Source organism: Cajanus cajan, chromosome 4 (assembly GCF_000230855.2).
Source record: "Cajanus cajan strain Asha chromosome 4, NIPB_CcT2T_4, whole genome shotgun sequence".
NCBI lineage: Eukaryota > Viridiplantae > Streptophyta > Magnoliopsida > Fabales > Fabaceae > Cajanus > Cajanus cajan.
The window spans coordinates 73,313,237-73,338,447 of record NC_138520.1 but is presented as its reverse complement, the minus strand read 5'-3'; the positions used below and the strand labels follow the sequence as shown (position 1 = coordinate 73,338,447).

Sequence of the window (25,211 nt, the reverse complement as noted above, 5' to 3'; positions counted from 1 at the left end):
TTATTTCATCTATTAAGATCAGCATAATAGTAAAGTTGGAATAAAATGCAAGAAATCTGGAATTTGAATTCTGGTATCGTTATTAAAATTTCCATGATTCTTTTTTTATCTTTATAATTTCATGGAGGTGCAACTTTGATCCTCCTACTAGTGTCTAGGAGATACCGCCAAACATATCGAAAAATAATAATATTAAAATTTTTAAATTTTTTTTAATAGATTATAAATTGTAATTGAAATAAAAAGTAACATAACATGAATGGAACTTGGCATGATATTATTCATTACATTAAACTTGTCATGACTAAATAATTGCTACGTAGTGTCATTTTCAGGCACGTTGACATTTTCTTTTTAATTTTACATAATATGTTGCTTAATTTTTAATATTAGAGGATCAAACTTGTAATAAAAAATTGGAACCAAAATTGAACAATCAATAAAAATCTTGTGGAGGCTTGGCCTTCTGAGAGTTTAAATCCGTTAATCTGGCCCTCTTGGCAAGAAAATCAATAAAAATAAAATGCAATGCTCCTAACGAGGCCTTTTATTGTTGGGCCTTATAACCGATAATCTTGCAACAACAATAACAACAATCTTATCTTATTAAATGAGGTTCGCTCTAAAGATTACACATCTTTAGATTCATATATAAATTAATTTACATAATATTTTTTAAATTTTAATTATATATAAATTAAAATTTTAAAAATATTATTTATTGTTTAAGTATTTCAAAAAGTCTTACATCACTTAAAAGTCAAAATCAAGAGTAATTTATCAATATTATCATTTCCTTATTTCATAAAGCATCATTTCAAGAATAAAATTGTGATAATTTAAATGAGTATCAAAATCTACAATACTTTTTATGGGGGTAATAATGTTAGCAAACTTGAGGTCGAGAATTTCTTTTAATATTTTTTTAATCTCTCTTCACCAAATTTTATAAAATTAAAAATCATACAATCTAGTTTCTTTATTGAAAATTTCGGCCGATTTTCTATACACATATTCATATCACCTTAACTATTTTTTTTTAATCATAACATTCGTACGAAATATCTAATGTAAGAAATTATGACTAAACTTTGTTAAAAACCTTGAGTGCAAATAAGGTAATTATTATCCTTCCTATATAAATTGTTTCCTTGTATGAAACTATCTATATTCATTTTTTTTTCTTCTTATGCAATGATATACTTACTTTAAAATATTCATTTAGGATAAAATTTAGGTACAATTTTTAAGTGTGATTGGTATTATTCTGTAATTAGAATTATAATTTTACCTTAGTACTATATATATATATATATGCTAATGATGCTTGTATTTACGAAGTAAAATTCTAATTTTAATTAAAAAACAATATCAATAACACTTTAAAGAAACATATTTAAGTTTTGTGCATTCATTTAGAATACTGATTTCTTCCCTATGTTTGCATACTTACCATAACTAAAAATACTTATAAAAAAAAGCATTAAACCTAATAAGATATTGCTCTTGTTTAAAAATGATCCTTGTAAGTTGTATACCCCAAAGCTAATCCAATTTGTGATTGATTTGTGGTGTATGGTGAGAAATTTATGCAATATTAATTTTCTTACGAAATTAATGAATATTGATTGATTTGGTAAGAATGAACGGCATGGGACCATGTAGAGGAAAACAGAAGAAGGTGAGCATTGGCACTCGTGTTGGTTTCTTCAAGCTTTCACCATTTTTCTTCTCTTCTGGGTCTCTCTCATTTGTTCCTATTCCCTTTCTTATCACAATTATTCAATGCAAATCTGCACGTGCACACGTCCTTTTCCCTTCACTCACCACAATTTCCTTATAACAATATCCACATTTCATCTAATTGTTTAATATATATCAAAATATTCACCAACAAATGATGCTTCCTTCAAGTCCTTTTCATAATTCTTCACTCCAAGACATGGTAGAGGAAGTGGTAGACAAAATTTAAACCACAATAAATTTTATGTGCCAAATCTATTTCCCAAAAGTATCTAATCTACTTTCATTAAGATTAACTTCAAATTCGATTGAATTAGGGGTGGATATTAATTAATTTATTAACATGGACTAGTTAGCAATATGTTCCTTCCCCAACAATGCCAAGAGAATCTAATATTGTCCACCATAAGTGGCACTACAAAGTTATTACTATTTACGGAACTAGAAATGATACTTATATTTGGAGGAATTTTCATTTAGCACACCTCTTAGCTCATGATTAAAGAGGAACTTCATTATTTCTACAATTATTGGACAGACATTTTCAGAACAAAAACAATAAGAGGAGACGAAAGTGATGGAGGAGAAATATAAACGTTGCATGAAGAGAAAAAAAAATTATAGATTTTTTTTCTTTTTAAGTAGAGAAAATTAAAACTTATTAACAAATTTATGCATTTACCTATCTGATACCGTTATATTATATATATTATATATAATTATAATATTTTACTTTTGTTTCTAATTTTAAAGAAGAAAATAATTATATTCTTATCCAAATAGTAAAAGAAAAAAAATAATTTATCTTCTTATTTATATTTTTTTTCTTCCTATTTTCTCTCTACGTCTAAACAAGCATAGCTCTGAGGGTCCTTTTGATGGTCCCTTATTTTGCAATTTGCTGAGATCATTGAGCTTGTGGGCTTAGATGCATGATCGCATGTGGTACAAGGAGAACCATATGGTATTAATTAGAGTGGGGTTTCATAATATTTAATCATCACATAATTTTGTAATGTAAAAATTTGTGCGTTATAAGATAATTATGTAGAGATTTAGCAACTTTTACCGACCCAAGAGATAATATTTCAAATTTTAGTTTTGTATAGGCATTAGGAGGGTTTAAATTTCTTAATAAATTTACTCAATTCAACTTAAATTAATCAAAATCTAAAATGTTACTTATGTCTAAGAATCAAAAGTTATATATAGCAATGTTTCGCATTTTTTTTTATCAAAGAAGACTATTAAAAATGATTTACCGAATTAAAAAAATTATTTATATACCACATGTACATCAATTTAAAATATACATATATGATTGGATAATAATAGTGTAAGATCGATCAATTAAAAAATAATGAAAATATTAATAGAAACCACACAAATAATGGTTGTTTATTAATTGGCTGTTTGCTATAGTTTTAATTGAATTGTAGCGTACACGTTAATTAGTTGATTAGCATGTAGTTAGCTTAGAAAGCTATAGTTGTACTTGTTACATAAATAGAAGTGTGTAGCATGTATAGCCTTGGCTTTTATATATAAATAAAAGTTATATTGTATTAGCTTATTCGTTCAATTAATATTGTTAATTACTTCTATAAAATCCCTTTTCCATAAATTCCATATTATTTGAGATTCGTGTTTTCATCATCAAATTTAGGTTACGTGGATTGCTCATCCAATTTGTAGTACCTCGAATATTTGATAAGTAAATTTATACTTGTTTTGGAGTATTTTATTCCCTAGGGTGGATGTAATACTTGTTTTTAATTAATGATTAAGAGTAAATTGAAAAAGGTGATATAAAAATTCTAAGCTCAAAAGTGGGTTAAAAGATATATAAAATGGGTCAATATGTTATTATTTGTCTTATTTTTCATCTATTAAAAAGGTGGTTAACTTGTCCTGTTTTATTTAATAAAGTGGACTAAAAATCTTAACCTATCTCATTTATTGGTAGATTGATGGGTCAACTCATTTAATAATTAAAAATTATTTTTTAATATTTTCTTTATATATAATATATATATAGAAAATAAAAAAAATAACCTAATTTTTGAATAATAATTTATTTAGACACAGTAAATGAAATAAAAAATTCATAAAAATAATTAACAAGACTATTTACACTTGGTTAATGTATGTATATATAATTATATATACCATAATATCAAATATGAGTTCAAAAGGATCAAAATTAATACAACTATTTTGTTTAAATCTTAATAAAATGATATATTACTAAAAGAAAAAAATAAAAAACATAAGAAATTTAAAATTAAAAAAAGGTTGGTGGGCTGACACATTCCAACTCACCTTTAACACATTGTTTGACAAGTCAAAATGGGATGGGTTGGTGGATTGAAAACTTCAACCCATTGTAAAAATAATGAATTAGGTTACTCAACAAATTCATTTTGTCACTTCTATTTAATCTTTTAAAAGGATTGGATTCTTGGATTCTTTCACTAAGAAATCTTACTTATTATTTTTGGAAATTTTATTATTGAAAATTCATACTTCTCTTTTTTAATATTTAATTTTTTTTTGTTTAATTTTTAATTCAGAGATAAGATTTCACTGGGAAAAAATGTATATAAGGGAATCCAAATTCTCCTAAATTATATATATTACTCTAGGTCTTATCATATTGACTAGAACATTTAAATTCTTGCATGTATAACTGCTCCGATGAACACTAAAGACTATCATATATTATATATAGATCCGAGCTCATTCCCTTATAAAATCACAAGTTATGTGTTCATTGCTCTTCTCTTAAGCTACTCAAATATGTCGAACTAAACTTTAAATAGTGTATAATTACATATGTTTACTCTGTGAGATGAAATTAATTAATTTGAATTATTAGTCTATCTAGAACACTTTGTGTTTTTCTTCATGTACATTGCAAAAAAGAGGTGTTCCGTAAAAAGGATATTAAGTCATTCCCATGTAATAATAGATACAATTTGTTAGCTGAGTTGGCTTAGTAGTTTTCTGTTAGCTTCTCTTCTTAGGTATATATATATAGCTCTTGTATTCCTTTCTACAATATAATTTTACAGATCAATTTTACAGATTCTTATTCAATCTTCTTCCTTCCTCTTCTCTGATTGTTTCTAACATGGTATCATGAGCACTTGAATTTTTTTTTCCTTCCAGGCTTTATCATGGCTTCCGCAAAATCTACACAGTTCATCCCACAAGCCTTTTCTACTCCTATCTCTTCTAAACTCAGTGAGGATAATTTTCTCACTTGGAGGCAACAAGCTGAATCCACCATCCGTGGGTATCGTTTAAAGAACCATATTCTTGGAGCTAGTCATGTTCCATCTCCGCATGTGACTGACGAAGACAAAGAAAAAGGGGTCATCAATCCAGAATATGAAAATTTTGATCAGCAAGATAACCTGCTCAAATCCTGGTTACTAGAAAGTATGGAACCTCAATTCAAGGTCCGGATGGTTGGATACGAGTGGTGCCATCAGATTTGGAGAAATCTTGAAACTTATTTTGCTTCTCAAACCAAGGCTCGTGTGAAACAACTCAAGATTCAGCTGAGAGCAACAAAGAAATTCACGGCCATAAATCAATATCTTCTTGAAATCAAGAAAATTGTGGACACTCTTGCAGCAATTGGGTCACCGCTTCAAACAGCCGAGCACATAGATGCTATTTTCGATGGGTTGCCAGAAGAATATGATCCCTTCATCACTTCTGTTCTTACACGAACAGATGATTACTCTGTTGAACAAATTGAAGCCTTGTTAATGGCTCAAGAAGAACGGTTGGAAAAGCACAAAAAAAGTGACAGTGTCCCGCTTCAAGCCAATTTGGCTCAAGGTCATTACCAAACCAGAAAACAGCCTCACAATCAGAGAGGGGGTCTTACCAACAATGGTCCTACTGGTAGAAGTTATCAACGAGGTAGAGGTCGTGGCAGATTTAATCAGAATTTTGGTAGAGGAAACAGACCACAGTGTCAAGTTTGTGGCAAGTTCGGTCATATAGCCTTCCACTGTTGGCACAGGTATGATCAACAATATACTGAACCAAATTTCAATAATCTTTCTGATTCTTCCAACTCAGGAAATCAACAACAGATGCAAGCTATGTTTGCTGGTTCCCAAACCATGGCCTATGATGATCAGTGGTATCCAGATTCAGGAGCCACCAATCATCTCACCCCTAACTTGACTAATCTTGGTTCAAGAACCACTAATTCAGGCCAAGACAAGATTCATATGGGTAACGGTCAAGCAATAGATATTCATCATACAGGTACTTCTTTCTTTCACACTCCTATGTCCTCTAAAGTGTTCACTTTAAAGGATTTACTACATGTACCTCAAATAACCAAAAACGTGCTAAGTGTTTCAAAGCTCTGTAGAGATAATGAGGTATTTGTTGAGTTTCACACCAATCATTGTCTTGTTAAATCTCAGGATTCGAAGGAAACTCTTCTGCAAGGGACTCTTTAAAATGGCCTGTATGTCTTTGATGAAGTCAATTTTCTGCAACCTGATACTTGTGTGAATAATACTACTCATGTCTCTACTAATCCTACTGTTCTAAATGTTCAAAGATTTGACAAATCTTATGATATATGGCATACTAGACTGGCTCATGCCTCTAGGAAAATTGTAGAAGCTGTTATGAAATCCTGTAATATTTTTATGCCTGTTAATAGTAATCAAAATTTCTCTGTTTGCAAATCCTGTTGTATTGGAAAATCTCATGCTCTTCCCTTTCCTGATTCCACTACTATATATCATGCTCCCCTTGATCTCATTTACAGCGATGTTTGGGGCCCTTCTCACTATGTTTCTAGAGAGGGGTTTCGATATTATGTTCACTTTACTGATGCATATTCCAAGTTCACGTGGATCTATTTTATGCAAAATAAGTTTGAAACTGCACATCACTTTAGACATTTTAAAACTATGGTTGAAAATCAATTTGGAAGAAAAATCAAGATGTTTCAATCTGATGGGGGAAAAGAATTCACATGTCTTACACGTATGTTTAATGAAAATGGCATAATCCATAGAATCAGTTGTCCTCATACTCACCAACAAAATGGGACAGCTGAAAGAAAACATAGACACATCACAGAAGTTGGTCTAACTCTTCTATCCTCAGCTGGTCTCCCTCATTTATTTTGGACAGATGCTTTTAGTACTGCTATTCATGTCATAAATAGACTTCCAACATCTACCCTTAAAATGAAATCTCCGTATGAAATTCTTTTTAAGAAGCTGCCCAATTATCTTTTGCTAAAACCATTTGGTTGTGCTTGCTATCCTCATTTAAGGCCGTTTAACAGTCACAAAATGGATTTTCAATCATCTCAATGCATTTTTCTTGGATATAGTTTCCAACATAAAGGGTATAAATGTCTTACAAACAATGGAAAAATCATTATATCCAGGAATGTGATTTTTGATGAAGTCACATTCCCTGGTACTTTTGTTTTCAGTACTAACCACGTTGCAGGTAAGTCAACAACTTCTTTAGCCCAAGGTGTGCCAACAATACCCATTTTACCATCCCAACTACCTATTTCACCTAACCTCCAACCTACCCAACTTCCTACTACTTGTAATACTCAATCTGCTGGTCAGCTTACACCTATCATTTCCTCAAATTCTTCGTCAACAGATACACACACCTCAACTCCATTACAACTTGAATCTCACACTCAACCCCAATCAGCTTCTCCTGCACAAAATTGTCACCCTATGACCACTAGAGCTAAAGCTGGCATTTTTAAGCCTAAAATACTTTTGGCAACCTCTGAACCAACAACTACTGTCCAAGCTCTTGAAACCAAACACTGGAAACAAGCTATGCAAAATGAGTACAATGCTCTAATGAAGAATCATACCTGGGATTTAGTTGTTTTACCTCCAGGCAGGAAAGCAATAACGTGCAAACGGGTTTTCAAGAACAAATACAAACCAGATGGCCCCATCCTCAAACATAAAGCTCGATTAGTGGCAAGAGGTTTCAATCAACAATAGGGGGTGGATTATACAGATACCTCCAGTCCTGTCATCAAACCTGTCAGTATTCGTGTGGTTCTTGCTCTTGCTGTCTCTAAAGGATGGCCAATTCACCAAATAGATGTGGACAATGCTTTTCTTAATGGTGATTTAAAAGAAGAGATATACATGCATCAGCCACAAGGATTTCACCAAGGGAATTCAGATCTTGTTTGCAAATTGCGTAAAGCCATTTATGGTCTCAAGCAAGCTCCTCGAGCTTGGTTTCAAAAACTGACTGTCACTTTACTCCAGTTGGGTTTTACTCAAGCACGATCAGACCACTCTTTATTCATCTCTACCTCCAGCACCACTGCCATATACATTCTCATATATGTTGATGATATCATCATCACCAGCAATTCATCTCTTGCCATACAAAATCTTATTCAGACTCTTCATCAATCCTTTTCTCTTAAGGATCTTGGTAAACTTCATCATTTTCTAGGCATCGAAGTTAATTCTGATAATGCAGGTGGCATTCATCTTTCTCAAACCAAGTATCTTACAGATATACTTGATAAACTGAACATGTCTACGGCCAAGTCAATTAAAACTCCAATGGCCCCTTCCTTGAAACTTATAAGTGATAGTACTCAAGCTTGTCATGATCCTAGTCTTTATAGGTCAGTAATTGGCTCTCTTCAATACCTTACAATCACTAGACCAGACATTGCTTACACAGTAAACAAGTTGTGTCAATTCATGCATAATCCTCTTGAAGTTCATTGGAAAGCGACAAAGCGTCTTCTACGATATCTCAAAGGCACTCTTCACCATGGTTTACACTATAAGGCCTCTAGTGATACATAAATAATTGCTTACTGTGATTCGGATTGGGCGAGTGATCAAGATGATATGCGATCCACATCAGGAAATTGTGTGTATCTGGGTTCAAATATAGTATCTTGGATGGCAAAGAAACAAAGAGTGGTCTCAAGATCCAGCACAGAGGCTGAATTCCGTAGTTTGGCAAGCTTGGTTACTGAAATTCAGTATATTCAAAATCTTCTTTCTGAGCTTCATATCAAAAGTAAACAACCACCTTTAATCTGGTGTGATAATCAAGGAGTTGTTCTTCTCTCTGGCAATCCTGTTATGCATACCAAAACAAAACACTTTGAGTTAGATTTATGGTTTGTTAGAGAAAGAGTGGCCCGTGGTCAAATTCAAGTTAAACATATTCCAGGAAGATTTCAAGTTGCAGATCTCTTAACCAAGTCCCCCAGTTCAACAATATTTTTAGATCTTCGAGACAAACTCACTTAGACAGATACTCCACATTGAGTTTGAAGGGGGATAAAAAGGATATCAAGTCATTCCCATGTAATAATAGATACAGTTTGTTAGTTGAGTTGGCTTAGTAATTTTCTGTTGGCTTCTCTTCTTAGGTATATATATATAGCTCTTGTATTCCTTTCTACAATATAATTTTACAGATCAATTTTACAGATTCTTATTCAATCTTCTTCCTTCCTCTTCTCTGATTGTTTCTAACATTCCGTATTAGTTTTGATGACGCAGTGATTTGTGAAGAGTGTGATTGTACGTAAAAAAAATCCCTAGCTAGGGCAACTTTATTTGTAGCGAAAAGGAATTAAAATTGAAGGATGAGAAGTGGCAATACTTTGGTGGACTCCACATCGCATCTTTTGTGTAAACATCATGCTACGTACTCTGCCACTCATCATTTATCTACACTAAATTATTACCAATTATTCTAATCAAAGATTCTTGCTATTGTTTCCTCGTTTCAATTTGCTTTTTAATGTAAGAACAAAATTAATGAGGAATTTGTTATCATACTTTGACTCATTACTTCGAGGAAAATTATAAAAAAAAAAGGCTTATTGCGTGATTTGTTTGTCACATTTCCTCTACCTAACACTTTTCTTTTTCAGTGAAAGTATCGATCAATTTTGGTGTCCTATCTATAAAAAAAAGAAGCATTGAATCAGGAAAACTTATTCCCGCCAAATAGTTAGCCTATTAGCTATAGACATGCTATTAGTGCTGTTTAGCTTATGAATACACATGCTTACTATTTATTTTGTATAATTGAAATTTATAATAAATATTTTTAAAGAATAAATTATATTTTAGTTTGATTATAAAAAAGTTTATATTGGAATATAAAGTTATTTTTAATTATTTTTTTAAACAACGTTGCTAATTAATTTATGAACAAAGATAAAATTTTAAAATAAATTCTTAAAAATGATCTCGCTTCAAATAACTATTTTAATATGTTTTTTGTTTAAACAATAATAAATTTTATTGTTTGTCCAAAAAAATGTTGAATTAATCAAGTATACAGAAGAAAACCACACAATTTGAAAAATATATGAGAGTGAAAAATGGAGTAATTAAAAATTAAGACGTATGTTAACACTTGAAGCACTTTAGTAAGTAATGTGAAAGAGGCGTGTTACGTACTGATATAAATAAAGGGCAAAATTAACTGAGCAAAAATTAGATTATGAAATTGAACTATATGGGTAATTAATTTTGTGGTTTATGGGTTAACCTTAACCTCATGTGATTTTTATTTATTTATTAGAATAATAATAATACTAATAATAATAATAATAATGTTAAAGTTTGAACTTAAAATTCAGTATATTTTACTTCAATCTCTCGCTCTTAAGCGAACTCTAATAGTTCATGTGATTTTATTTAAACAAACTGTATTGAATATTCTTCTATTTTTATAAATAAGATTTAATTATGGTTAATAGTTAATTGAGTTTTCTTACATATATTATCAAAGATTCAAATTTAGATACGTATATATATATATATAAAAAACTTTGTTGTCATCAAAAGAAATCAATTATTGACTATTGAAATCTTTTGATAAAAAAATGTATTTTTTAAAATTTTCATATTTCACATTTGTTTCTTTGACATAACACACCAACCTACAATGTCAGTGTACCACAAAAATGACGGGTGCAACGTAACTCACATGGTGGGGTTTCAATCCGCTGCATCTCTATTTTCCCATCACCTAATTCGGTACAACCCCAACAACAAGTTTGGTCACCCTCGATTGTAAATATCACTATTTATTTTGAGTCTAAGTTACACTTTTGGTTTAAGAGTTTTTTTTATTCAGAAAATACAATTATAAGGTTATTTAACCAGCATTAATATTAGACTATTTTTGTGTCCCTTTGATGCTTTGAAAATACGTTTGCATCTCTATTCCCTAGAATCACCTTGAATAAATGTGTTTTTGTTATTGTACTAACATGTTTAATTAATTTGAACTAAAACTAATCTTATCTTTAAATTTAAACTTCAGTAAATGCGAGATAACTTATAACTTGCAGTGAGTTTTAACTTTTTTACTCAACTTTACTATAATTTTAGTTTTATTCATCATAGTAATTTTAAATTAATCAATTTTACCAATTCAAATTTGTAAATACTTACCTCACACACATTTTCAAACTATGAAGATCGGTATAATGATAAAAGGTTAAATTAATATATATATATATATATATATATATATGATCTTAAATTTAAATTTTATTATCATTATTATATTTTTTTTACTAATAAAAAATACATACATTTAATTAGGAAATATTTTAGTGGAAACACAAGTAACAGATCCAAATGTATTAGAGTGGGACAGCTGCCTCCACAAAAAATTTATCATTTACAAATTAAATAAACATTTATAATTGTAAATTATTCTTGTAATTTGAAATGTGTTAAAAAATAATTTATAATATAAATACTGATGGTAATTTATTTTAGTTTAATTATTTGCCTTCTCTTGATAGATATTCTTAATATTATTACTTTCTTTTCCCTGGGTACACAAATTTTATGTTATTTTTGCAACTAACTAAAAAAGTTCACTTATAAATTATGTCAAAAACATATTCTTTTTAATGAAATTTTTAGTTATTTAACCCTTCCATATATTATATTTTATATTTATGTTTAATTAAATTTTAATAGTTTTTTTAAATTATTAGCAACTAAAATATTTCTAACAAATTTAACTATATAAAAAAATTGTCATTATAATCTATAACTAAAATATTAATTTATATAAACCTGCTTAAAATTTATCGATCATTATAACACTATTAAAAAATAGTGAGGGAAAGAAAACTTTGGAGAGTGTTTTTATTAGAAAAATGTGAGCATATTATATAAATAATTTCACATTATATCTAAGCTTAAAATCTTAAATCGTTAGATATTTCGGTCTTTCTTATTTATATATTGTATTTTATAATATTTTAAATTTTTAAAAATTATTAAAATAATATTTTATTAATTAAAGAGGTTTGTAAAATATTTAATTTTTTTTAATAATTATGAATATTTTTAATTAATTAGAGAGTGTTTGTAAAATTATTTTATATAATATTTATTGAAAAAATATGATTATTTTATATAGGCTTAAATATGTTTAAACTATCTCGAATTAGGTCAATTTTTAAATTACTACTTTTAAAAAAAAAATTGTTTAAATTACCTGACTAAATTTTTTTTCTTCAAATTAGTATCTAACGTTAGTTTTCTCTATTAAATGATGACGTGACAAACGGACTGCCACGTCATCGCCCAATGTTGTATGTCATGTCAGCGCACAATGGCCACCTCATTCTCCACATTTGAGACTTAATAAGAAACTGGAAGAGAGGTTTAAGAACAATTTGAAAAAACCTTAAAAGAAGAAGAAGAACTCTCTCATGGGTGAAGAAGAATAACTCTCTCGTGGGTTAAGAAACTGAAAGAGGGGTCTGAGTACGTTTGACTCGACCAAATTGAGGAACTTCTACATCAAATTCATCATCTAATCCAGCAACTCTCTCCTCCTCTAAATCATCCAACTGAACATCCCTCACAGAGTCATCATCACTGTTTCAGAAATTGTCCCCAACAACACCTTCATTGCCACCATCACAAATTGCAAACATTTTTCACTTCCACATTGTTAGTAATTGCAAAGTTTGACATGTCTAATGCAACACTATCACAATTAATCTCTTTGAAATCAGAAGGACCAAATTTCCACCACAGTCTAACAGAATGTTCTCCATATGCCAAATTTTCTTTTACAATTCCCACGACTTCAAAATAGGACCACCTATCCATATCCATATTCTTCACATGCACTGGCTCGCTGCCTCCAACATAATGCATCACGGGGTCTAACTCAAAACGATCCCCGTGATAAAGTTTCAAATTGAAACCCATTAACACAACTGCAAAGAAACCAAATCTTTGAGTCAAAAAAACCTTAGCAACAGAACAGTTAAAGGCTATCAAATTGTAAACCCTAATAACATAACCAACCACTTACCTTCAACATAGACGGAGAATGGCAAGGGGCTTCGTTTAGAACAACTTTGGTAATGCTTCAACAATTACAACAACTACCTCTATTTATGGCTACAAAATCTCACCTCCACAAATGGTCATCGAAGAACGGTGCTTCAAACTTCTAACCCAAGGAACAAACAACCACGTACAATGCGCGTTTCCAAATTGAAGGAACACAAAAACGAAGTAGCTTCACGAAAAAGGAGAATGAAAACGAAAATCAAAACGAATTATAACTTCAATATTTTCAAAATCAAAAAGGAACAATTTTCAAACATGAGGTTGAAGATGAATGAGAGAATGGGTTTTTGAGTTTGTAAATTTCCAACATATACGCGAAACTAATTTTTTAAAAAATTTACAAATCTGACGTGGCAATTTACATGGAAAATGAGGTGGTCATTGTGTGCTAACATGGCATACAACGTTGGGCGATGACGTGGCAGTCCGTTTGCCACGTCATCATTTAACAGAGGAAACTAACGTCAGGTACTAATTTGAAAAAAAATATTAGTCAAGTAATTTAAACAATTTTTTTTTTTAAAAAGTAGTAATATGAAAATTGATCTAATTCGATGTAGTTTAAACATATTTAAGCCTTTTATATATTATATGATTTTATTAATTGTTTTATTTTATTATTTTGAGGGAAGAAAAAAATAACCATGATTAATGTTTTAACTGATTAGGTTAATAGAGGGGTTAAGTATTTTTAATTAAAATGGGGGCTATGTCAATTTCCTTTCTCACCTTTCTCATTTTTATGCTTTACATTCTAAAGAACTCAAAACCAAAGACTGGAAGAAATTATACGCAGATCTATGCCTTTCTCCTATAATTCATCAAGATAAGGGAAAGTGAGTAATTTCGGTCTAGGTATGAGATAATTGTTGGTAGTGAGGTTGACCTCCAACCTTGTCTTTGTTGTATGCATAATTTGAAAGGGAGAAATCCCATTTATGATTTGTGATGATTTGTTGTTTTCCATATGACTCTTCAACCCTTTTACTGATTTATCTATATGGTTAATTTTGTATATTGAGTTGATTTTGTGTAACTTGAGTTGTTCATAGATTCCTGTGGGAACTATAAGAAAATGTTTAGGGTGAAATTGTGTGAGTAATTAATAAAAATACGTAATTATATGTGTTATATATGATGTTTGAATTATAATGTATAGTAATTTTGTGTAATTTGAATTGTTTGAAAATATGTGAGTGATTGTAGTTCCTACTGGAAACCCATGATTTATAGAACAAGATGTGGATTGATGTTAATTGTATGATGAATTATGTTTTAAATTGCAATTGACCTTATTATGCTATCTTGGTTTATATACATGTGTAAATGACAATTTTATGTTGTTATGTGTATGAGTATTCAATATTATTTTACACCGTAAACTAGAGTGAGATACTTCTCACTCTCCATTTTCTGTTATTCTTGGATGTATATTGTTACAGGTGAGACTTATCATGATATTGATAATATTAGTAACAAGGCCTAATCCTTATCTAGAAGTGCTATAATAAAATGTGATATTAAAGTGTAGTTAGAAATTGTCATTTATAATGACTCATCATATCTTAGGACATAATATTGAACTTATTTCATAATGTTTTATTTAAAGACTATTTTTGAATTTTGTAATATGCTAGTTATAACGTGATATTTTCTAATAGACTTGATATTTTTAGTTAATTATCTACGTATGAACTTAATTATTATTTAAAGAATTTTTTCATTATACTTAGTGTTATATGCAGGTTAGAGAGCGCTACACATTTTATTTCACTTTTATTTATTTATTTATAAAAATTATGTGATTTGGTAATTATAGTTTGAAATAAGACAGAAGAAGGCATCAACAAAAGAACATGTTGCCCAAAGCATCCATTAGGAGCAACGAAGCGAAGGCAAGGAGACGATTTTTCCAAAACCTCATCTCTCGTGACTCGTGAGCATCCGGAATATCCATCTTGACCAAAATAAAAATAAAAATAAAAAGTCCCACCCAGGACCAACAATTTACCTCATAAAATACAATTTTAGGAACCTCCTTAATAATGGTTTGTTTAAATTCATTTATAATGGGTTTTTTAAAAACATTTCTTAAAATACATTATTTTACAATTAATTTTAATAATAATATTTAACTTTTTATATTTAAATTTATTAACAATTAAATATTCATGCACGAAATATTAAGACATGCAATGTACAAGAAATTTCTTAATCAATACCAAGTTTAATTCTTTGTATTACATGACATATTTTAAGTATTACATATATATATATATATATATGTTTAAATTTTAGTGGATACTCGATAATAACTTGTTAATTTAGATATTTGTGAGAAATATAATATGCATTTCGTTTAACGCATAAGATTTTTTTAATAATAATTAACAATAAAAACTATTTTTAAAAAGGATGAAAAAAAATTACAAGAGATCGAAAATAATTTATAGAGACAAAAATTATTAGACCAACTTTAAATATATCTAACATGATTTGCATCAATGTTTTTTTTTTTTTTTTAAATATAGATTACAAGTATTTTTAAAGAGAGATATTTTTGTTGAAATTAAAAAACATTTATAATATGATAAAAATAAACAGTTTTAGAAAATTTGCATATACAAAATTTAAGTCAAATACAATATAGATCAATTTCCTGTACAGAGAATCGGTGTAGAAAATTTGAATTGAGAATCTAAATTAGAACATCATTAAATGAGATGAGTAATTTGGTGTTAAGGAGTTAATGAGATGTTTAATGGAGCATCCCAAGAGGTATAAAAAAAATAAAGATACTCTAAAAAAAAAAAAAGATTAGAGTTGGGCATTCACTTTCTTTCTTTGATTGAGTCCCACCTTTGAAAAGCAGTGTAGCTCAAAGAAGAGACACCTATGGCCCCACTCTCTCTGTCCCGCTCAACAAAGTGTACCACAATCACAGTACTCCTTTGCCATCATTAACTTCTTCCCACTCATTCAAATGCCAAATACTACTATCAAAAAAGAGAAAAAAAGCTAAAGCCAACCATAACTATCTCCAACAACACTTTAGTGAGAGAAAAACACACACAACCAAAACAAAAGTAAAGCACTCCTCTTCCTCAAGCTTTTGTTTTTGTGTTCTTCCTCTGCCCATTGTGTTTTCACACCTTAGAAGCTCTGAGTTGAGTTGAGTTGTGAAAGGAGACAACTTTGTGAAGAAGAGGGGATACAAAGGGATACCCATTGTTTTTCTTCTTCATTTCAATGGTGGGTCATTGTCCCTTCTCTCTATTATGCTGCTTCGTTTCTTTTTCCTTCTTATTCTCCTTTTGGGTGCCTAGATCTCTCTTTCTTTTGTTTTATCTGAAGTGTTTTAGGAGACAGTTTTTCAATGGAAACAAAAGAGAATGTAGGGAGGTTTTTTGCATTTGACATTTCGATACCTATTGTTGCCTGTTTTGGGTTCTTCTCTCTCTCTCTCTCTCTCTCTCTCTCTTATATATCTTGTTTCCTCTGAAGTTCAGGGTTTTTGCTGAATTGTTTATACTTTGAGTTTGTCTGGGTCTGTGAGGCTTTAACTGATTATATTTTCTATCAGGCATAAATTCCACCATTTCGTGATATTTGCTCTAATTAACTAATGTTTATTTCACACAAATCAATTTTCAAACTTTAATAATTTAAGCTCCTTTGTAGTATCCACTGCTATGCTCAGTATTGGGGAAATGGATTTTGCACAACGCTTTGTTGTTAATTGTGTCTGTGATTTATGCTGCCTGATGCTTCGAGCTTTTTAATTGAGCTTTCTACATTTGTCGTTTCTATGTTGGTCAAATTTATAATGCTGTTGGTGCTTTCGGCAGCTATCACTAGTCACTACTAAGTAAAACATGGTTACTTTATTTTTTGATTCCATATTCTTCTTCTGTTACTTAGTTCCCTAGCTTGTTTGGAATACATCCTGTTCTTTATTGATGACTGTTTATATACTAAAAGTTCACTTAATTCAAATTGAGTGAAGCTTCTACTTAATTAGTTCTTTGCTCTATTTGCAGGGTTTTCTTTAGTAGAAGTCTTGGTTTGATGATATGTGATATTGGGATATGGAGAGGATTGCAGAACCAAAGGTACTTCCTCGGTCCTTGCCTGTTCTTGTTGAGGTATCTAATGCACACACGACTGCTATAAGAGAAGCTGGTCAAAGACTAAATGGACATGATGTTTCAAGTGTGCGTGGAATTCCAGCAAGAGAAGGGAATCAGATTTCGAAATCACGGGACGGTCCTATGACACGTCTAGCCTCCATAAGAGAAGTGGCTCAATTATCAAATGCACGAATTGTTTTGGTAAGAGAGGATATGGGATTTGATACGCGATCCTGTCAAGAGCCTCCCTCTCCTGTGCCTACAAGAACGTGGAAGGGAAAGGGATCTTTACCAGAACATGTAGAGCTTGTTCCCCATATTGAGACATTGAAGGGTAGCAATGATTCTTTTGGGGAAACAGGTCCAAGCTCATTTGCTGGTGCTAGTCATCCACCAGAACCTGTTGATACCGATCTTATGAGAACGGTTTATGTACCTATAGGTCAAACCAAATCAGATCCTGGATGCTTAATGAAGAGTGTGTCCTTGAAGGGTCCTTTCTTAGAAGATCTTTCAATTCGTGTTCCTGCTAAGAAACCAAGCCTGTCTGTTGTTTCTCCTGCAGAAAGCCTGGTTGAAGAATCAAATGACATTGGTAACTTATCCTCACCATTCTCAGGCGCTCGTGCATCACAGAATACTGAGAACTCTCCCCTTGCCCCGGATTCAGAGGAGAAAGAATGTGTCTGGGATGCATCTTTGCCTCCAAGTGGCAATGTCAGTCCTCATAGTAGTATTGATAGTACAAGTGTTGTTAGAACAATGAGCATTGTTAATAGTTGTGCAAGTACATACCGTAGTGATGCAGTCACTAGTGATGGCATGCTTAGTTTGGACCGGAATTGTGATAGCATTAAAGGAAGTGTAAGAGGGGATTCGCTTGAGAGTGCAAAAACTAGTGCTAGTCGAGCAAGTGATAGCAGTGGCCTCAGTGATGACAGCAACTGGAGTAACATTACTGGCAGTGCCAATAAACCTCACAAAGGAAACGATCCGAGGTGGAAGGCTATCCTTGCCATCCGAGCACGGGATGGGATTTTGGGGATGAGCCATTTTAGGTTACTCAAACGACTTGGTTGTGGTGATATTGGAAGTGTATATCTCTCGGAACTGAGTGCTACTCGGTGCTATTTTGCAATGAAAGTTGTGGACAAGGCATCCTTAGCAAGCAGAAATAAGCTGACTAGGGCACAGACAGAAAGAGAGATATTGCAGTTGCTGGACCATCCATTTCTGCCTACTTTGTATACACATTTTGAGACCGACAGATTCTCCTGTTTGGTAATGGAATACTGTCCAGGGGGTGATCTACACACTTTAAGGCAACGGCAACCTGGGAAACATTTCTCAGAGTATGCTGCACGGTATGTTTTGTACTTTACAAATATACATTCATTTACCAAAATTAGTTGTGATCTTTATGTGTTCATGTGTGATTTTCTTAACATATTCAAGGATCATGTAAATGCCTTTTCCCTTTCATGCATTCCCCGGATAAATGGTAATGTTTTTCATGTTCCATAGTTTTTCAATTTTTGAAATTTCTGGAGAAATTTTCTAAGCATTAAAAGATGAAAGAAAGAGGGAAGTATGGATGTTTAATTGAGCTGCTTTTGTGTTCTCGCTTATTTAATATTTCTTAATAGCCGACTCCTGAAGGACATGCTAAATTTTTTCTAATGAGTTATTTTTCTTAACCATTAAGAAGAGGAGTATTGTTTCTAATTTCTGATTCCTTCCATATCTTGCGTTGTTGATACTGCTAAGTACTGTACATGATTATATTTTTCTTAACAATCATGAAGTAGAGGAACATTGTTGATTCCTCTCATTTTCTGAGGTTTTTGGTGCTATAAATGATGTTGTCATTGTCAACCTTATGGTTGTGCTGCAGTATGTAAATGAATATAGAACAGCTTCTCTAAAGCAGGATGTCTTCCAGAATGTTATTGTATTAATGATAGGTAAAAGGTTAAAAAATTTAGTACATTGAAGGTTTATTCCAGGTCTTCTGCAAGCTAGTTTGCAAGCAAAATATGGCAGGCTAAAATAATTCAGATCATTAGGGTGCCATGAGCAATACAAATGTGTAGTTACATGCATGTTTAAGTATATTTTGAAGCCAAAGCTAGGGGTTCCTAAGTAGGAAGGCTTTAGTGGGTCTGTGGCCAAGAAAAATTATGGCATATTTTGTCCTGATTGGAAAAATAAATTATAATTTATAAGACAAGGAAAAATACTGAACTTAAGCTTTAAGCATAGGGTTTCAGTTCCAGATGCATTGGATTTAAGTTACTGTATTTGAAACTTGAAAGCTTATTTTCCTCGTTCTTCTTGTTGCTTCTGATCTCCTGAACTGCATTGAAGTTGCTTAGTTTTGGGCTTTTGGGCCTTCATTTATAAAAAAAAAAAGATGACAGTATATTGAAATTTATTCCATCATACACATTTTTGGTTTATCACAAACATTTGATGCAATATACAGAAATTTACATGTTAATTCTTAATAAATATTTCTGATTTCTATGTTGAGTACTATTATACTAAACTAGTGTTTCACTTAAATTTAGTGACTAGATTGTTTTACAAACTGCATTTTAGTTCTTCAAAGTATGGCATCTGTAGCCTATGTTTAGTCTATCAACTAAATGGAGTCTTCAAGGATTGTGCAAGGATGAAAAGGAAATGGAAAAGAAGGCTTTGTTTGGGTTGAATATGTTAGTCCTGAAAGAGAATGAGTTAATGATTTGTTTTTGGTTAGTCTAATCAGTTACTAAAACAACTATCGGCCAAAAGTGGAAGTGGTAAAAGTGACTGACCAAAAATGCTGTAGTTGCCACAAGGGATGTAGCTATGGCTGTGATCATGTCAGAAGTTGACACAGATTGATCTTAAACATATATGCTCAAATTGTGCATGATGAAATACAACTGCATTATTTAATGGTAAAAATAAATTGATCAATTGAGACCCATGAAATATGTCTACATGTTTATTGAGGCTGTTGAGTCTTGGAAAATTTCTTCCGTATGTTAGGTGTTTACATGGGTAGATTATGCACAGGAGACTTATTTTCTAGATGTCTGTACATAGTAGCAGCTTAGACTGTAATCTTTGTTCTGATATTAAGACTATTGGAATTGTAACAAATTTTTATAGCAGTGGTTATGCTGGGTTGTTCAATAACATGGAGAGTTTCTTCTCTTTGAAGTCTGTAACAATAGGAAGATGTTAAAACAATCTTGTTTATTCTATGTTACATTTTTACTTGAATAATATATAGGTTTTCATATAGATAGATGTATTTAGGAAAATGCAATTTCTCTTTCCAGTGTGGACTAACAAAATACTTGTAATTCTCTGCATGTGTAGCTTTTATGCTGCTGAGGTCCTGTTGGCACTTGAATATCTTCACATGCTTGGAGTTGTGTATCGAGACCTTAAACCTGAAAATGTACTGGTACGAGACGACGGTCACATAATGCTCTCAGACTTTGATCTTTCTCTCAGATGTGCTGTTTCACCTACCCTTGTTAGAAATTTCGACGGCGACCCCTCAAAACGAGCTGGGGGTGCATTCTGTGTCCAGCCGGCTTGCATTGAGCCTTCATCAGTGTGCATCCAGCCTTCATGTTTCATGCCTCGAATCTTCGCTCAGAAAAACAAGAAGTCACGAAAGCCTAAAGCCGAACCTGGCCTGCCATCCAGCACGCTTCCAGAGCTCATTGCTGAACCAACAACGGCTCGGTCGATGTCTTTCGTTGGCACTCACGAATACCTTGCCCCAGAAATCATCAAAGGAGAAGGTCATGGAAGTGCAGTTGATTGGTGGACATTTGGAATTTTCTTGCATGAGCTATTATATGGTAAAACTCCCTTCAAAGGATCAGGAAACCGTGCTACACTGTTCAATGTAGTAGGCCAGCAGCTTAGGTTTCCTGAGTCGCCGGCCACGAGTTATGCAAGCCGAGATCTGATCCGCGGTTTGCTTGTGAAGGAGCCGCAGCACCGTCTTGGCGTGAAGAGGGGCGCAACCGAGATCAAACAGCACCCCTTCTTCGAAGGCGTGAACTGGGCGTTGATCAGGTGCAGCACACCACCAGAGGTTCCAAGACCAGTTGAATGTGAGCTACCAGCAAAGTTTGAACCAGTTGATACTGTTGGCGTTGGCAACAATATCAACAACAACAACAGTAGTAAGAGAATGGTGGGTAATGACATGAAGCCTGGTGGGGGTAAATATCTTGACTTTGAGTTCTTTTAGTTTGGATTCCTCAATCTACTTTGTATTTTATTTTCCATCTTTGTTAATTTTGCAAGAGATGAAAGCTACATTATCATATCATGTTATTTCAGTTTAGTCATACTTAGCAGAATTCCATTTTAGTTGGAAATGATACGTTATATTCAGAGGGTAGGATTGGATCCCCTTGTCTAATACAAGAATTCATATAGATAATCTATGATCTAGTGCCTCAATACAAAATCTAGATATTTCTCATTAAGCTTGTTTCGTTTGTGGTTCCAATATTGTTATTTAGAATGCTCCAAGAAGATAGCATTTTATGAATGTTTTAAATTTTGATATTTTGATATATTGGTGGTGTAAAATTCTTGCACTATTATCATTATCACGACATAAACGAGGTTGACAATGACAACAATTACGTTCTCATCTTATTATGCATGGTCACATGAGAAACGAGGTTGAGAATGAGGATTAAGAAATTGTGACAAAAGCAATTCAGAGCTTGTTTGTTCTATAGTCATCAATCCAAAATACCTTGTTTGTGGACACACTTGTGGGGCACGCAAAATTAGTGGTCATGTTTGGTAATTTATAAATTGTCAAGCATGCATTCAAAAGGACTTTAGCTTTATGAAATTAGTTTCTGATTTTATTTCTGGTTGTTTTGCAGAAAAGCTTCACAATATAATTTTTCTTATTCTTGTGTTCAAATCAAAGAAATTGGAGAGTGATTAAGATGAACGAACCCTGAATAGATATATTATAAAGTGAAAGCCCACTTGCATGATGCTGATCCAATGCAACTTTTACTATTGTGATTTTTATACAAAGCAGCACCACCTATGAGTCCCAGAATTTTGTACTTAATGCCCAAAGCCGAGATGTTTGAAATCAGTGAAGAGTCGGGTATACAATTCACGCAAAGATTATAAAATTTGCTTAATTAATGAGTCGTGTGGGTTAACATTAGTAAATAATTAGATTTTATTTTTTTATTCTCAAATGATTATTATGGTCGTTATAATTGCAGTACCAATGTAATTGGTAGATATATATTAGGCTATTTTGAATAGTTCCTCATAAGTCAAACTATTTAATTCGTGCTCAATCCTCACCCATAAGTTATTTAATTGTTTATTAGACTTAATATATCGAGACAAATTGATAGAATTTTATATAGATAGTATTTTTTCTCTCTCACAAATTGATGAGAAATAAAACTTCAATCAAAAGTATGTTTTATAAATCCTTCCATATCTTATATTAACATGAGGCCACTGATCCCACTAAGGCTCAATACAAACACTTAAAGTAATTACAGTTGCTAATACAAGACAACACTGAATTAACACAATTAGGTCCAGTATCTAAATAGTACCAATTAAAACACAAAATAATGAAAGCCCAACAAAATTAAAAATTTTCTTCCTTCAAAGCTTATAGTTCTCTATCATGAATCAAAAGTCTCTCTTCATTGAGCAATTATGGATCCTAGCATGAACCTTGATATGCGTTTTTTATTTATTTATTTATCTTTGGTCAGCTATATGTGGTAATTTGCATCCATATGATTTGGACTCGTAAAATTATCTTAAATCCTTCTAGATAAACACGTGCCATTGGCTAGTTATTAGTGACATTTCTACAACTAGTTGACTTATTTGTGATCAAGATTCTACTTGATCAATTTGTTTATTTGATACAACTCTAAACATACCTCTTATTTAAGCATATTATTCTTTAATAATAATATTAAAATTATATTATTCCGTGAACCACTAGGATTGACATAATAATTAAGGGTTGAAAGAATATACACAAGATCTTAGATTCGAGATTTGTTACCTTCATTTTTAAGAAGTAAGAATGAGTCTAACTCAACCTTACAAAATCATTTTGTAAAATGATGATTACTCTTCATTTATATATAATATATATTATAGTGTTATTCCTAATGGATGTGAGGCTCTAACACTTCTCTTATGCCGAAAACTAAACATCTTGAACTTGAAGTTTGTAGGTGTAAATACTTGTAAGTGGTCTAATAACAACATGATAAGAGATGACCTGATAATTCAATAATACTCATTAGGATAAACTCTGATACCATTATTATAATCTTTTTTTACCAATAAAAATAAATAAAGCTCTACTTTCTATATACCTTCTTTTTTTGGAAATATTTTATATATTATACCTTATTTTAGCGCATTATTCTTTAATTAAAATGGTAAGATTATATTATCCTGTACACCAAAACATGTAGTATGGTCAAAGGGAAGTTACATCTCTTGAATCATTGCTTTGATTGAAACAAACACTTGAAATGTGTCATTGATGTATCTCGTTGAGGCAAAATGTAAAAATAAAAATAAAAGTGCCACAGTAAGTAGCTCCATTTGGACTCGAGTGCTGATAATGTTGAAAATCAATCGTGTTGCTATTGTATTTTTGTTTTGGTTTTATTTAGGTGTTTGTACCTTGCATTAAACCTTAAAAGAAATGTTGAAAGAAATTTTGTGTTTTTAAAAGTATGAAAGAAATGTCGCAAGCCTTCCTCAAGAAGGATGAAAAAGTATGACTTCAATTCCTGGAACATGTTAAAGCATGTCTAATATAACGGTTTCGGACTATTAGCCAAAAGATAAGGGATGAATGGTTGAGTTGAGGAAGAGAAGACAAATGAAATACGCAGACAAAAGAGAAGACGGAAAAAACGTTTACCCCAAGGATGAATAAATTTATTAGAGGAACAAGGACAATAATGTTCTTGATCATTGGAGTTGTCTCAGTTTGGTTGAATAAACTTTGTAAAAGGTACTCATGTGAATTTTGGATCGGTGAAAAAGGATGGAAGAATGAGGATGGAGTAGAAGAAATGTTGTTCCATGGTAGTTTGGATAAAACATAGTTTAAGAAGATGGATTATAATTTATAATTTTTTATTACTTAATTCTAATTTTCTTTTCTCTAGTTTGGGATGCACTTGATAAGAACAAAAGTTTCTCTATATTATAAAAATATAAAATTACTATTTTATCATTATAAATTTTATCCGAATCATAATTTTCTTAAGATTATACGCTCGTTTTTTTTACTTCTTCATTCAATTCGTTCTGCTTGCTTCTTTATGTTCGAATATAAGATTTATAACGGACCAGTTTCATTGACATGTTTGGACATGTTTGCGATAGAAAAAAAATATGTAAAATGAGTACAACTTTATTTCTTGATATACTCTTATACTATAAATTAGAATCCAAAATTTGAAGAATGAAACTTTCACTATTCTCATGCCCTCCATTAGAGATTTTGAATTCTCTATGCTCTTATAAGAAAATGCATTTCACACATAATTTTTGCAACTAGCAAAAAAAAAAAAAACTTTTCAATGATCTCAAATTACTTTTATTTTTATTTGTCCATTTGATTTTCTTAATTGCATATCCATTTCAATTTATAAATAATTTTATATCATAATTTAAATTATTTATTATAAATATAAAATTTAATTTATATATTTAAAAATATATATTAAATATAAGTTTAATCAGAATAATTTAAATTTAAAATACTTATTTGTTATGAATTATAATTATATAAAATAAAATAAAATAAAAATCGACTTCAAATCAATGGTATAGGCTATAGACAAGTTAT

At 31.4% G+C, this 25,211-nt stretch overlaps 1 protein-coding gene across 1 annotated transcript; it reads left to right on the top strand.

Annotated features, from left to right (window-relative positions):
• The first annotated feature begins 16,123 nt into the window (after positions 1–16,123).
• LOC109808283 (serine/threonine-protein kinase D6PKL1) lies at positions 16,124–22,580 on the top strand. Its single transcript, XM_020371200.3, has 4 exons — positions 16,124–16,424; positions 17,213–18,666; positions 20,675–21,537; positions 22,222–22,580. The coding sequence occupies exons 2-4, from the start codon at positions 17,261–17,263 to the stop codon at positions 22,284–22,286; spliced, it is 2,334 nt and encodes a 777-aa protein (XP_020226789.2). The 5' UTR covers positions 16,124–16,424; positions 17,213–17,260; the 3' UTR covers positions 22,287–22,580.
• Positions 22,581–25,211: the final 2,631 nt, after the last annotated feature.

Coding starts and splice junctions, on each gene's coding strand:
- LOC109808283 (XM_020371200.3), top strand. CDS start 17,261: ATGGAGAGGATTGCAGAACCAAAGGTACTTCCTCGGTCCTTGCCTGTT. Junction 18,667..20,674: donor TTCTCAGAGTATGCTGCACG/GTATGTTTTGTA, acceptor CTGCATGTGTAG/CTTTTATGCTGCTGAGGTCC. Junction 21,538..22,221: donor TGACATGAAGCCTGGTGGGG/GTAAATATCTTG, acceptor GTTGTTTTGCAG/AAAAGCTTCACAATATAATT.